Source organism: Gobio gobio (assembly GCF_949357685.1).
Source record: "Gobio gobio genome assembly, chromosome: 24".
In the NCBI taxonomy this organism is placed as follows: domain Eukaryota; kingdom Metazoa; phylum Chordata; class Actinopteri; order Cypriniformes; family Gobionidae; genus Gobio; species Gobio gobio.
Window position 1 is genome coordinate 6567103 of NC_137120.1, and position 13703 is coordinate 6580805.

Below are 13703 nucleotides of genomic sequence, written 5' to 3' on the forward strand. Positions count from 1 at the left end.
CACCTGAATTCAATGATTTGGAGGGGTGTCCCAATACTTTTGGCAATATAGTGTATCTCTTTCAGTGCAGTGGTCTCTACATTCCCATAACATTTGCAGGACCTTTAGGGGACCAAATGAATGTTATTGTTTGGTCCCATTTAGGTCCTTCCATCACATTCATTGAATGTTTTCAGAACATGTTGGGGTGAATCAATGTACACTGGGCTGCTTTGCAAATGAGGGTCAGTAAAACACAGGATTTGCACAAAAGCTACTATAGGTTTACATCTATACTTTCAGTAACAGATGATTTCATATTCCGTAAAAAGGTAAATGCTTTATCATTAATCATTGACATGCAAAGCACTATATTGTACCCAGGTTGACCCCATAAAGAAAGACAGATCCTTTCAATGAAGACCAGAGTCAAATCTGAAGTTTATTTTGTTGACAGTTTATTGAAGACAGTTCTCCACACTCCCAAAGACTCTCAAAAAGTAAGAGATATCCATTCTCAAAATAACTTAACATGAATAAAAACAGTAGTCATATGGAAGATCAGCTGACCATTTCTACAGGTTCTGATAGGTCAACATCTGAACATGGAGTTTGGTTCTTTACACAAATATGGACAATATCTTTGAGACATTCGTAAGTATCTAAAAGTAAAGGTTAAGTCAAAAATCCTGAGATGGCTGTTGATTCTTCATTTGGCATCGTCACGTGACTCTCCTAAACATCCCTTGTAAACACACCATTAAATCAAAAAATAGGCAATGTCACAGAAAATCACAAACAGAACAATAGTTCCCTGATGTAAAAACTTACACTGATTCATGTCACATTTTAACATATAGTAACCAGTGCTGTAAACCCTCAAGAGTGGCAATTCTACATGAAGTGCATTATTAACCTTCACAGTGTCTCATACAGCTAACACGAGAACAGCACAATAAAAATAACTACACACAAACATCAAACTCTAGTCTAAGAGCTCGTACCCCCAAAATTCAGCGATTCACTTCTCTCTTCTGCCCAAGATTAAGAAGAATATAAAGTACATAAGTGCATTTAAACAGCAACAAGAAAATATCTTGCTATATCAGTGCAAATGAAAGTTAAAATAGTAATACAAGTTTCAATAGTTGATAATATAGCTATACAAGAGATTTGAACATGTAAGCTCACATATAGTTATTGTTAAAGGGTCATGAAACCCCAAAATATTTTTTTTTGAGATGTGAACGGATATGTACAGTGATGTGCACTGAAAACACTAAAAGCACTTTTACCAACAAGTTGAAATCGGTTGTTTTTGTGTTTTTCTGAGAAATGTTCTTCCGGGTTGAAAAGCAAAGTCCAAGCAATGTGGGGTAGAAGCGTGTTATTGGCTGTGGGTGCGATTCTACATCAGCTGGATCTCTACATTTATTCATGAGAATGAGTTCTTTTAACGCAATTAACGCCGCGATGAGTTTAACAACGCCTGCCACGTGGATCAGATGCAGACATCACCGATCGTGTTTCAAGTTTATGGACATATTTTATATACTCTAGTGCTCTAAACATGAACCAGCAGCGTGTATGCGCACATATTTAATCGCGTCTTCTTCAAATGAAATAATGTGCAAATATACAGCCGTACATCTGAACATGAACACGATGAACATGAACACGACCAAAAAGTAGCCTTTATTCTTTCTGTGTTAAACCGTGTGTTAAATGGTTGTTCAGAGACTGTAGTGCTCTTAATGTATTGAACATATTATTAGACCTTTTAAATTCTTCCGCGTTTCTTCCTCGTTTTGGCAGTTTGTTGTTATATAGGTTTAGACTTTTAAAATGCTCAAGGTGCCCTCAACTCTTTTTTTTCTCTCTCCGTGGTCATATATTAATATTCATGTGTCTGTATAATGAGTGTGTTGCAGATCTGTGTTTTATTGGTTGTTGTCTTCCCTCCTCCCACCCTCTACACTTTTCCACAGCTTTACACGGCTATTTCTCGAGACTTTTTCCAAGGTGTGAATGACCAGGTGAAAACAGTGGGGTTTCATGAACCTTTAAAGCTTTATCTACCAATTCCAAGTCTTATTTATATTACACATTAGCTGTATGCTAGTCTACTCCTGCTCCATTGGGCTGTGATTATGGGGTGTTTTTTAACCGAACCAGGAAAGAAAATGCCTCTGCACTCAATTGGATAGACCTACAACCAATCAGAGCGACGGAGCGACGCATAGTTGTCAACAGAACTCAACTGCACGCCCACTGGAAGAAGAAGATGAGTGTAAACGATCTTTGCCGGTGTTGTAAAAAGAATTGAAGGATACACAGAGTACTTACCAACACCATCATCATTTTTGAGAGAAATAGTAAAGGTGAACGCATATACGAACAAGTTCGTTATCGACTATAACACATCGATTTAAGAAAACCACAATTCCCTATTTGTTCTATAATAAAAGAGGAGGGGATCGTACATCTGCACCATAATGGTTTTACAGCTCAAAAACACAAGCTCATTTTCTCATTAAGGACTTTTAGAGGTTTTGCCAATGGGATAGTTGAGGTCAATAAACCCTGATGTTGCTGGGATCCTCTCAGATCACATGACCTCCGTCTTTCCTGTTCTGTAAGAAAACAAATCAAAGAAGATAAAGAGAGAGAAATTAACAGCGTCATGTGAAAGATACAGAAACTGAGGAAATCGCACAGAGTCGTCTGAAAATTTCGCACGTTGTGTCGATCACGTTCACACACTGCCTCCGAAAACTTTGTCTATCATAAAAAATTCGGATCACGTTAAATTTTCTGCAGTCAATTCAGGGCCACCGTACAAGCAAACACCAAAATCAATGCCTGGCACGCACCATTCCGATGCCACAGTTTGGTGTGTGTGTGTGTCCATACCTTAGACATAGGCTACTGCCAGTCTCTGATCCATTGGTTCATGGAAATTGGTGGTCTTGTGGCTCCAGTATTGCTAGCAAAGCATCTGACATCCTGAAGTAAACTGAATTGCTCGGGATAATCCCGCAGCTCTTTGATAAGGAGGTGGAACTCTCCTTCCTCTCTACACAATCTCTGGATCGGATGGACCAAATATTTCTTCTTTCTTTTTCTCTTTTTAAGATTAGGAAGGGCAACGAAATCTTCCTCACTGCTTGAAGACTCCATTTTGTATTTTTTTCTGCAACGGATTAACGCATTGGACACAGTGTGCAAGGTTTCGGTGCATGACAAATTTTTAGCTTGACGAATACGAAAAAACTTCGGACTTGTGTGCAAGGGCCAACAATATTCTGTCTGGATGCTCATTAGGAAAAAGTTTTCTACAAAGACATACTTGGTATATCATCACTGAGACTTTCAATAGTATTCAATGGCTCCCTGTCTGCTTTGAAAAATAATCACGAACAAAAAACATATTTTTTGCACAATACACACAGTATTTCAGGTCACTACACTATCTGTAGGTGATACTTGCCATTTATGGATTTAGATCTCCTGCGGAGATAGTAAATCACACCAGCAGCAGCAGCAGCAAACACCAGCAGGACACCAACTATTCCTGCTACAGCAGCTGAAGACAGACCTGAACCTGGAACAGATGAAGAAACATTAGTGTGCCACACTCCCGCCGGCGAGAGAGTCAAAATTTGCTGTGGTCGCTCTGCCAGCAATGCTGTAGGAAGATTTGTGGACGCTCTGACGTAGATTGAATTCTTGTTCTTTTTTAAACTTTATTTAAAGGGGCCACAAAGCAAACGAGCATGTTGATTGGCAGACTGAGCACAAGTAGGGTATAAGTTAAATGTGAAAGTAAGAATGAATTAGCCTGACGTGGTCATACTCAGATTCTAGTCAGAATATGAGTCTGCTCCTGCTCCATTGGGCTGTGATTATGGGGCATGTTTCAACCGTACCAGGAAAGAAAATGCCTCTGCACTCAATTGGATAGACCTACAACCAATCAGAGCGACGGAGCGACGCATAGTTGTCAACAAAACTCAACTGCACGCCCACTGGAAGAAGAAGATGAGTGTAAACGATCTTTGCCGGTGTTGTAAAAAGAATTGAAGGATACTAGAGCTGCAACTAACGATTATTTTTTTCTGTCGACTAATCTAACGATTATTTTTCGATTAGTCGACTAATCTAACAATTATGTTTCCGGATTAATTTTATGATTCTTTTTTAATGATTATTGTATTTCAAAGAGGGTAGTGAATTTGTATGCCATTTTATAATTAAATATATGGACACAAGAAGCATTTTAAACATCATGTATAATGATACTATTCATCATAAAATGTATACAGAGTAGGCCTAATTAGGAAAAGTTGTTTACTATAGTAGTTGAGTATGATTTACTTATTGATTTGTGTCAATAGTACATGAAAATGCACTTGTATTTATCTGCAAAAGGTTCACATACAGGAGCTTTCAGCAGTGTTAATGTATTGCATTTACATTTACATTTATGCATTTAGCAGACGCTTTTATCCAAAGCGACTTACAACTTGGGGGTACAATAAGCGATTGGTCGTGAAGAGTCGAGTGAGCGCAACAAGTGCCTGAAATACTTAGTCCGTGTACATTTCTCAGTGTAGCACAGGCTAGAGTAGGGAGGGAAAGAGGAGGAGAAAGAGGAAAGGAAAGAATTTTTTTTTTTTATTAAGAGGTTAAGTGCTCATGGAAGAGAAGAGTTTTTAGTTGACTTTTAAATGTTGTCAACGAATCCGCATTTCGGATGGCGGTGGGCAGATCGTTCCACCAGCTGGGAAAGTTGAATGAAAATGTTCTGGAAAGGGATTTTTTGCCTCTCTGTGAAGGTACCACAAGTCTTCGCTCCTTAGCTGAACGAAGGCTTCTGGTGGGGGTGTGGCGACGTAGAATCGAGTCAAAGTAAGCAGGAGCTGAGCGCGTGGTGGCTCTGTAGGCAAGCGTCAGCGACTTAAACTTGATGCGAGCAGCGAGTGGTAGCCAGTGCAGAGAGATGAAGAGTGGTGTGACGTGGGTCCTTTTGGGCTCATTGAAGACCAGACGTGCCGCTGCATTCTGGATCATTCGAAGTGTTTGGATCGCACAAGAGGGGAGTCCAGCCAGAAGCGCATTGCAGTAGTCAAGTCTAGAAATAACCAGGGCCTGGACAAGAAGCTGTGTTGCGTGTTCTGTTAGGAACGGTCTGATCTTCCTGATGTTGTAGAGCGCAAACCTGCATATATGCATAACTAGTCGTCTATTTTTAAGATATACATGTGCATAAACAACGACTAAAGCTGTCAGAAGTTTTTGCCCAAATTTCAAAGACATATTTAAATTATTAAAGCTAGAGGCATATCTTAACTTTAATGTTACTTTAATCATGTAAACTACCTATATACAGCAAGTTATTATGGATATGTGTTTGGGACAGAGGGGAACCAGGTCGCTTTTAAAGCAGATATATGCAGCCCATAATAAATAAAATCACGAGACGTACTGGGGTCGGAGAAGAACCCCGGAAAATGTGACCGTCTGTTGCAATACACGCGCCACGGTTTAGCTGCGCGAGAGAACACTGGCAGCAGGGTTGCCAGGTTTTCAAAACAAAACCCACCCATTCGTTACTCAAAACTAGCCCAAAACAAGCCCAATCGCGTTTCGGGGAGGTTCTCCGGTAAACATCGCGTTCGGGGGGTTAAATATGTGTGTTTTTTTGCAGGGCTGCCTGCTAAAATTCTCATTCCCGGGGATAAATATCACATAATTGGGATCGCTTCAACCCGCGGACATGAAACACAGCCCGCGGCAACAGTGTAGAAGTAGCCCAATTCCGCGGAAAAAACGCGGACTTGGCAACACTGACTGGCAGTGTGAAAGCTCTCGCTCTCCACGCGCACAGCTTCTGCTCTGCCACCGCGCGCAGTGTGAAACCGGCGTTACAGAGCGAACAAAGCACAGTTTTATTCAGCTTCTGTTTAAAGTACTCCCACACTTTTGAATGTCGCGGTCTGGCTTTATATGATAAATTATCATTTTCACTATGCCCGGGAGCAGAAGCTGCCATTATTCTAGATCTTCTGTTCTATTCTAGAACGTAAATAATGTGCCGCCAACGCGTCGATGCATTTCACGCACGTCGACGTATTTTCGTAGTCGACGTCGTCGATCACGTCGTAAATGATGCAAGCAATGCAATGATCAACTTCTCCAAAAGTAAAAGATTGCCTGAGAGCTTCTCCTCCTGTCTTTACGGTAATTTCTCTAAAGTCACGGGGTTATGGCGCTTCGAAGCTTCATGATGCCGTGTTTTGAAATCGTCATCACTATATAAGTCGTTATTTAGGGTTTTTTTGCGCACAAAAACTATTCTCGCCGATTCATAAAGTTATTTTAGAACCACTGTAGTGAGATGGACTTTGTAACGACGTCTTTAGTACCTTTTAAGGGTCTTGAGAGTGTAAAGTGCATTGTGCCAATGGAGGACTTTCTGAGCCATCAGATTTCAACTAAAATATCTTCATTTGTGTTCCGAAGATCAACGGAGGTCTTACGGGTGTCGAACGACATGAGGGGAAGTAATTAATGACAGAATTTTAATTTTTGGGTGAACTAATCCTTTAATGCTGCACTTCACCCAGGACAGTTATTGTAATGTAGGCTGCACACAAATCAGGGCTCCAGACAAAAATATCAATTAAGGAGCCATTGGCTCCTATAAGGGAAAAACTTAGGCGCCAAATAATTTTTTCAAGTGCTACAAAAGAATAAACGCATTTTAATTTTTCATGTGCAATTATATGGGCGGTGCTGAATTTCATTTTTGGCTTCTTCCATTCTCTCATTAAGACAACATGTTAAGTAAAACATATATTTTTTTTGTCGTTTTTTGCCTGTGTAGAACTGAAACAACTTAAATCTATGCGCCTCTTAACATTTTAACAACACATTTTCGCAGTTTTCTCCACTATAGGCTTTATTAATTTATTGTCATATACATAGAGCGCTTCACAGCTGCTGCACATCACATAGGCTTCCCAACACTTGATTTGTCTTGTTAAACTACTTCACTAAAACGCTCCCACATTTTACTTTACTTTATTTCCTTCCTTTTGTTAATTTGGTAAATTTGGCAAATTAGAACCTGAAGAAAAAAGTTTTAAACATGTTGATATTTCCAATCACTATGTTGGACAATTCTTATCAGAATCATTTCTATTAAGTTAGTGTATATTTTTTAGGTAAAACTGTTAAATTTTTAAGCAATATCTCATGTAGGATTTTTCCTTTGCGTTATATATACTGTCCACTAGGAGGCGCTCTAAGCATATCGCATCCTTGATTTGTTTTCCCTGATAGACGCTGGTTTTGAAAGCACGTTCGTTGCGTTTTACAGTGAAATGAGAGTTCCGTGTCTTTAATAATATCAACACATTAATTATTTATCTCTCATCCACCCGTAATTATTTACAATGTTTTGCTCCGCTCATCACAAACACTCAAAAATATCCACGCACACACACACATCCGCTAAACTTCACTGCGGACAAATAAGCATGATCAAAAACATCCGTGATCTTATTTTTCCTTCAGACAACAAGTTAAGAGAGTCAACAATGCAAAGCAAGAAAGGAATTTTATTCACTATTTAAAATAGCCCGTCGGGCAGGCGGTGATAGGTTTTGCGTATTCCTGTGAAGTTAAGGCAGTAACAGAAAAGTTTAATAAGAGTAAAATATATTGAGAATAAGTATCAGTATCAATTAAAAACGAGAATTGTTACTGATTAGTTGGCGTCCACAGCCTTCCTGCACTTTTACAAGTAGAGTAGAGGACGGGATATTCATTCATTGACACGTCTCTGTCGCTCTATCTCTCTTCCTATCTCTCTTTCTATCTCTCTTCGGCCGTCAGTGTTGTTGCTTGATAGAGATGAGGGCTTTGAAAAAGCATGATATTTTCCGTTTTGACATCCGTTTCTGATGTGTATTTTGGCGCTCCGACTCGGCGAGGTTTTTTCCTCTGTAACTTTGCTGCGGGTCGTCTCATTTTATTACGTCAACACACAACAAGACTGGTCGCCAATGGCGATCTCAGCAAAAATATTACTCGCAAATTAATATTTTTGGTCGCAAATGCGACCGTTTTAGTCGCAGTCTGGAGCCCTGCAAATGAATGTTAATGTTAATTAAAGACCAAGGCAAGCAAATGTGCAGCGCCACGTGCAGCCTCACGTGTGAATGTAAACAACACAAGGCGTCAGTGAGTTTTTATTTCGCCTCTAGAGGCCGCTCTAGTGCTATATAATACCAGCAGACCCTTCTCAGAGCTCTTGTACTGTGTAATGACAGCGCACCCGTCTCTGCCGCTCCAGCAACGGACGCAACCCGGAAAAACTCTCAGTGTGGATTTTTGCCGATAACCGATTGTTTGACCAATCAGCTATGGGTGCCGATTAATCGGCAAAACCGATGAATCCATCGACCTCTAACTAACAGTTTTGGTTTATGTAGACAGTGACACTGCCGCCCCGCCCTGTGTGAAAGTGCCCGCTCTCTTTTGCCCAGGCCTGACCAAAAATAAAATTCGGCCTACGCCACTGCTTCAGTACCAAGTCAACAAGATACTAAAACAAACAAATGTAATGATACCTTTAAAAAAAAAAAAAACATTTAGATCCAAACGGCCAAATTACTCACCGATAACAGCAACACGGAAGCTCTCTACACTGGTGATGCTGTGGCGACGATGGATACGGACGCTGATCTCTAGTATATAATCTCCAGAGTCTTCAGTTCTGGTGTTTGTGATGGTCAGAGATCCAGTCTGATTCATCTTCAGTCGGTCTCTGAATATCTCTTCACACTGATCATCTGCACAGATCTGACTCTGATCTCCAGTGATTTCAGCGATGAGAGTGTCACTGAAGTGCCACGTTAATGAATCATTGGTGGTTCTCATTACACCAGGATCTAAAGTGACAGATTCTCCCTCCTTCACACATATTTTTGTCACTGCATCTCGTTCAGCAGCTGGAACGCCTGAAACAAAAAAACAACAGATGACTGAAGGATCTTATTGGGGAAAAAACTCCACAACAAGAGTTAACTGTGAAAGAGATTGTTCATGTTCATTTTGTGGATCTGCAGAAAATCGGTAGAAACCACACAAAACAGTAAAATATAAAGAGAATTGTCCTTAAAGAAATATATATCTTTATTCACATGGATCAACTCAAAACATCTTAACATTTTTTTTCTGGTGAAAGCCATTCATAAATGAATGAGAAAGCCAAAATATAGCTGCAAGCAGCAATACCGGGGCAAAGCGCAAAGAAGAAGACAAGACATGCCAAAATGGCTGGCAATGTCAGATCAACTGCAGCAATGAGCAATTAAAGGCCTATTAAGGTGATTTTAGGCAAAATAGCTGTAAAATGATAAATACAGTCAATAATAATGATTTAATGATTTATCACTTTCAACCAATAGGTGGCACAGTTACGAAATTGATGTGGTGTGGCCAGAATAAGGGAACAATGACACATGCAAAGATTGGTGTCAATATATCAAAGCAGAGTGTCAATATAGTGTCAATATGTCATTGCAGAGATATAGCCTCAAGAGGCCTTTTCATTATAAGTATGGACCACATGGTGGTGCTGTTTTGAAACCTTTTAAGTAGCTTAAAGGCATGGTGTTGATGGCACATACCAAGTTTCGTAATGATACACCAATTCATTTGTAAAGCATAGCATTTTATATCATAATACTGCATTGTAGTCAATGGGAATTTCCTGTTTTGTTCTATTATAGCGCCACCAAGTGGCACAATCCTACCAATTTTTTTATGTGTCCTCAGAATGAGCCCATACATGTCTGTGTCAATTTTGGTGAAAATGTCTAGCTTCGTTTTGGAGTTATAGACATTTATATGAAAAAAACACATGAAAAATGACTGACACCTGACTTTGATTGGATTTTACACCCCCTTACTATCAATATTTTGACATTTGAGCATTAGCAGTTTGCCATCAACCTATGCTTCCGAACTTCTGACGCTGGTTTCGTCTCGATCGGACTAGCGGTTTCGAAGATATCAGCTAATGTTTTTAAAGTGCTAAATTACAACGCTGCACAAACCATATGCCGAAACCTAGCAAGTCTGGTATCGTTGGACTCGGCGAGGATTCAGGAGACAAAAAAGTTACTCCCATGAAAATAAGTCAAGTTCATCTAAAAAAATAAGCATTTGGGAAAAAAAAATTCTCCACTAGGTGGCGCTGTTTCGAAACTTCTTGGGCTCATTCAGGGCATCGTGTTGATGACCCAAACCAAGTTTCATAACAATCCGTTCATGTGTTCATAAAATACAGCATTTTAGCACATAATTCAAAATGACCGATATGGTAAAATTGAATATCAGATGCTGTCCTGAATCTAACGATACAACTTTTATGATTTTTGGACAAACGGTCCAAAAGTTATAAGCAAAAACAGCCATTTTTTGTATCTCCGGACCAGTAGGTGGCGCTGCGCCGAAACGCTGCATGTTGCCTCAGGTCATGCTTATGATGACATGTACCAAGTTTGGTTTGAACATGATAAAGCGTTGCGAAGATATTGCCTTAAGTGTGTTTTTGCAACCGCTACGTAAAATTTGTTTGCACATTTATCGAAAATGATTTGACGAATCAACTTGATTTGCAAGATTTTTTGTCAGCATGGTCTGAAGATGATCTGGTTCAATTTTCGTGCAAATCGGATGAACCGTCTAGGACGAGTTCGCAAAAGTAGGTTTTTCGGAAAATTCAAAATGGCGGGAAAGTTTAATGATTGAAAATGACGTAGGGTGCAATCGAATCGCCTTGAGCCAAGGAATCAGATGCAAATTTTGTTTCTAGCCCTTATGGTTCAAAAGTTATTAGCATAAACAAGAGTGCAACTTTGGACAGGTGGTGGCGATAGAGGGATTGAGTTAGAGACTCCAAATTTGCTATGGTGACATTTCAGACTGTCCTCTATTAATGTGCCAAATTTCACTACTTTTTACCATACGGTTCTATGGGCTGCCATAGACTCCTATGGCGGAAGAAGAAAATGCGGTACCGGTTTCAATAGTGGCCTTCGCAATTTCGGTGCTTGGCGCTTGACATGTGCATCGGAGAGGTCAAAGGTCAATTTTTGCATTTTCAGCTAATTTATCAAGGAAAAGTGGTGTTTTTGTTTTTACCTTTTAAACTGGTATGCCTCTACTGCGGCGCATAAGCTCAGTCGCTTTGGTGAAATTCTGCGCAGAGCAGGCAATTTTTTGTCATTTAAATGTCATTTTGCATAGGATAATATAGAGCTTTTTTCACCTTTATAACATTTAAAGCACCACGACGCAAGCCTCTTTAGGGTCACGTGACGCATGCACACGCGTGATTTCGTGAAGCTGTATGCAAATCAGGCAGGAAGAGGGCCGTTTTCAGGCATTTAAAGGGATTTTCCATAGAAATACATCATTTTGACCCCTTTTTAACCGTTATAGCGCCACCAAGTGGCCAGTCGCCGCGTCTTTTTTCACGTGGCCACAGAATGAGCTCTTACATAGGTGTGCTGAGTTTGGTGAAAATACCTTGTTCCGTTCACAAGTTTTAGCCAATTTAGTAAAAGGGGCTCCTCCCCCTTCCAACGTTTTGGTGGCCCTTAGGGGCCGTGAACCCAAATTTCCACTTTTTTATAATAACCAAAGCTGGTTTGGTTCTGGTCGGACCAAAAACATAGGACTAGTTCGCAAAAGTAGGTTTTGCAAAAATGTCCAAATACCCGAATTTTTTCCCAATGTGCCGAGCAAATCCGAGGCATGCAGTTTGTCCGTATTGAGCCAAGGATTCCAGCGATATAAGGCAAGTGTGGTATCATTGGACTCTGCAACGATTCAGGAGTCTAAGGAGATGAGTCTCGTGAAAATAAGTCAACCACACCCAAAGTTCTAAGCATTTTTTAAAAAAAAATCTCCACTAGGTGGCGCTGTTCCAAAACTTGTCAGGCTACTTCAGGGAATCGTGGTGATGACCCATACTGAGTTTAGTAACAATCCGTTCATGCGTTCATAAAATACAGCATTTTAGCACATAATTCAAGATGGCCGACAGCCAAAATGGCCGATATTGTAAAATTGGATATCAGTCGACTTGGCATGATGTCCCGAATGTAACGACTTTTAGATCTACCACTTTTATGATTTTTGGACAAACAGTTCAGCAAAAAAAAGCAAAAAACGCAAATTTTTCGTATCTCCGGACTAGTAGATGGCGCTGCGCCGAAACGCTGCAGGTTGCCTCAGGACGTGCTTGTGTTGACATGTACCAAGTTTGGTCTGAATAAGATAAAGCGTTGCGGGGATACAGCCTTACGTCTGTTTTTGCAAGCGCTGTGTAAAGTTTGTTTGCGCGTTTATCGGAAACAATTTGATGAATCAACTAAATATCAACTCTTTCCCCGCCATTGACAGAATTTTCCAGGTTTCTGTGTTTTGACTGTATGGTAGGGGGCGCTATTACGCATCTTCTGAAAGAGTATCTCCTGATCAAAATGTTACTGAATGATACGAGCTACAGGACTGTGAGGTTTAGCCAGCTTTGAATGTCACTTATACTAAACTGCTTTTAAACATGACTCACCTCGGACAGTGACATTGAACGATTTGTCGCTTCTAATTTCTCCTCGGATCTGTAGTAGATAAACTCCAGCGTGTTCATTTCTGATGTTCGTGATGGTGAGATCGCCTGCGTGGCCGGCCACCTTCAGTCTGTCCCTGAATCTCTTCAGGTACTCTTCATCTGTGTAGAGCTTAGTGAGATTTCCAGTGATGTGAGCGATGCGAGAGTCATTAAAATACCATTTAATTGGGTTGCGGTTGTTTGCTTTGACATCGGTGTATAGAGTGACAGAATCTCCCTCCTTCACAGACACCGGCTCTTCATTTGCATCAACAACAAACACACCTGAAGAAATGATTAGATCATTATAACTTCCTGGAAAGTATGACAAAATACCTCAGGAATGTACATGGACAATACATTTCTGCAAACGAGTAATATGTCTGTTATCATGACGCAATACACACCAAGAGCAGGGGAGAGCGAAGTACAAACAAACACTTTTTGACTGTCTCAGTCAGAGTATTTATTTTCCCCCACATTAATTTCACACATGTCTAGTACAATTATGTGCATTTGTTTCATTAATACAGTGTATATATTTTTTTATTTACCCCTAAAGAATGGAAGTGAACTGTGACAACATGCCCCATAGGTGGGGTACATTGTAACATGAGCATATGACAGCTTTTGATCTGATCTAATACAAAAATATCCAAGACAAAATAAAATATTTTGTCAGTAAGAAACAATTATTAACTTTTTCATATAAAATAATGGTAAGTTTGACAACAAACACACCGCAGAACACAGCTATACTGCATAATTCAAAACATAATATTAATTAATCATTTCTGAACACTGACACTGCAGTTTTTATTCACGGTTTTCTCATGGTTTCTCAAAAGAATTCATAAAAGTATAGAATATAATATCACAGTTCTAATTGGAGCTTATTGTGACAACATGCAGATATGATTACTATACCAATGTCTAATTTTGAATAAACTGAAAACTGAGATTAAAAATGTACTGAGGCTAAATAAGAAATGTACTTTTGCAATGATTAAATAAATGTTCAGTGATATCT

General features: G+C 39.8%; 1 protein-coding gene across 1 annotated transcript in view; it reads right to left on the minus strand.

Annotated features, from left to right (window-relative positions):
• Nucleotides 1–416: 416 nt before the first annotated feature.
• The window catches only part of LOC307120255 (uncharacterized protein), a 13692-nt gene continuing 405 nt past the window's right edge, over nucleotides 417–13703 (minus strand). Inside the window, exons 2-5 of the mRNA XM_079807183.1 lie at nucleotides 12635–12958; nucleotides 8667–9008; nucleotides 3470–3583; nucleotides 417–2612 (exon numbers count right to left, since the gene is read on the minus strand). Coding sequence (XP_079663309.1) covers nucleotides 2488–2612; nucleotides 3470–3583; nucleotides 8667–9008; nucleotides 12635–12958 — 905 coding nt within the window. The 3' untranslated portion in view covers nucleotides 417–2487. The remainder of the gene's footprint in view (nucleotides 2613–3469; nucleotides 3584–8666; nucleotides 9009–12634; nucleotides 12959–13703) is intronic.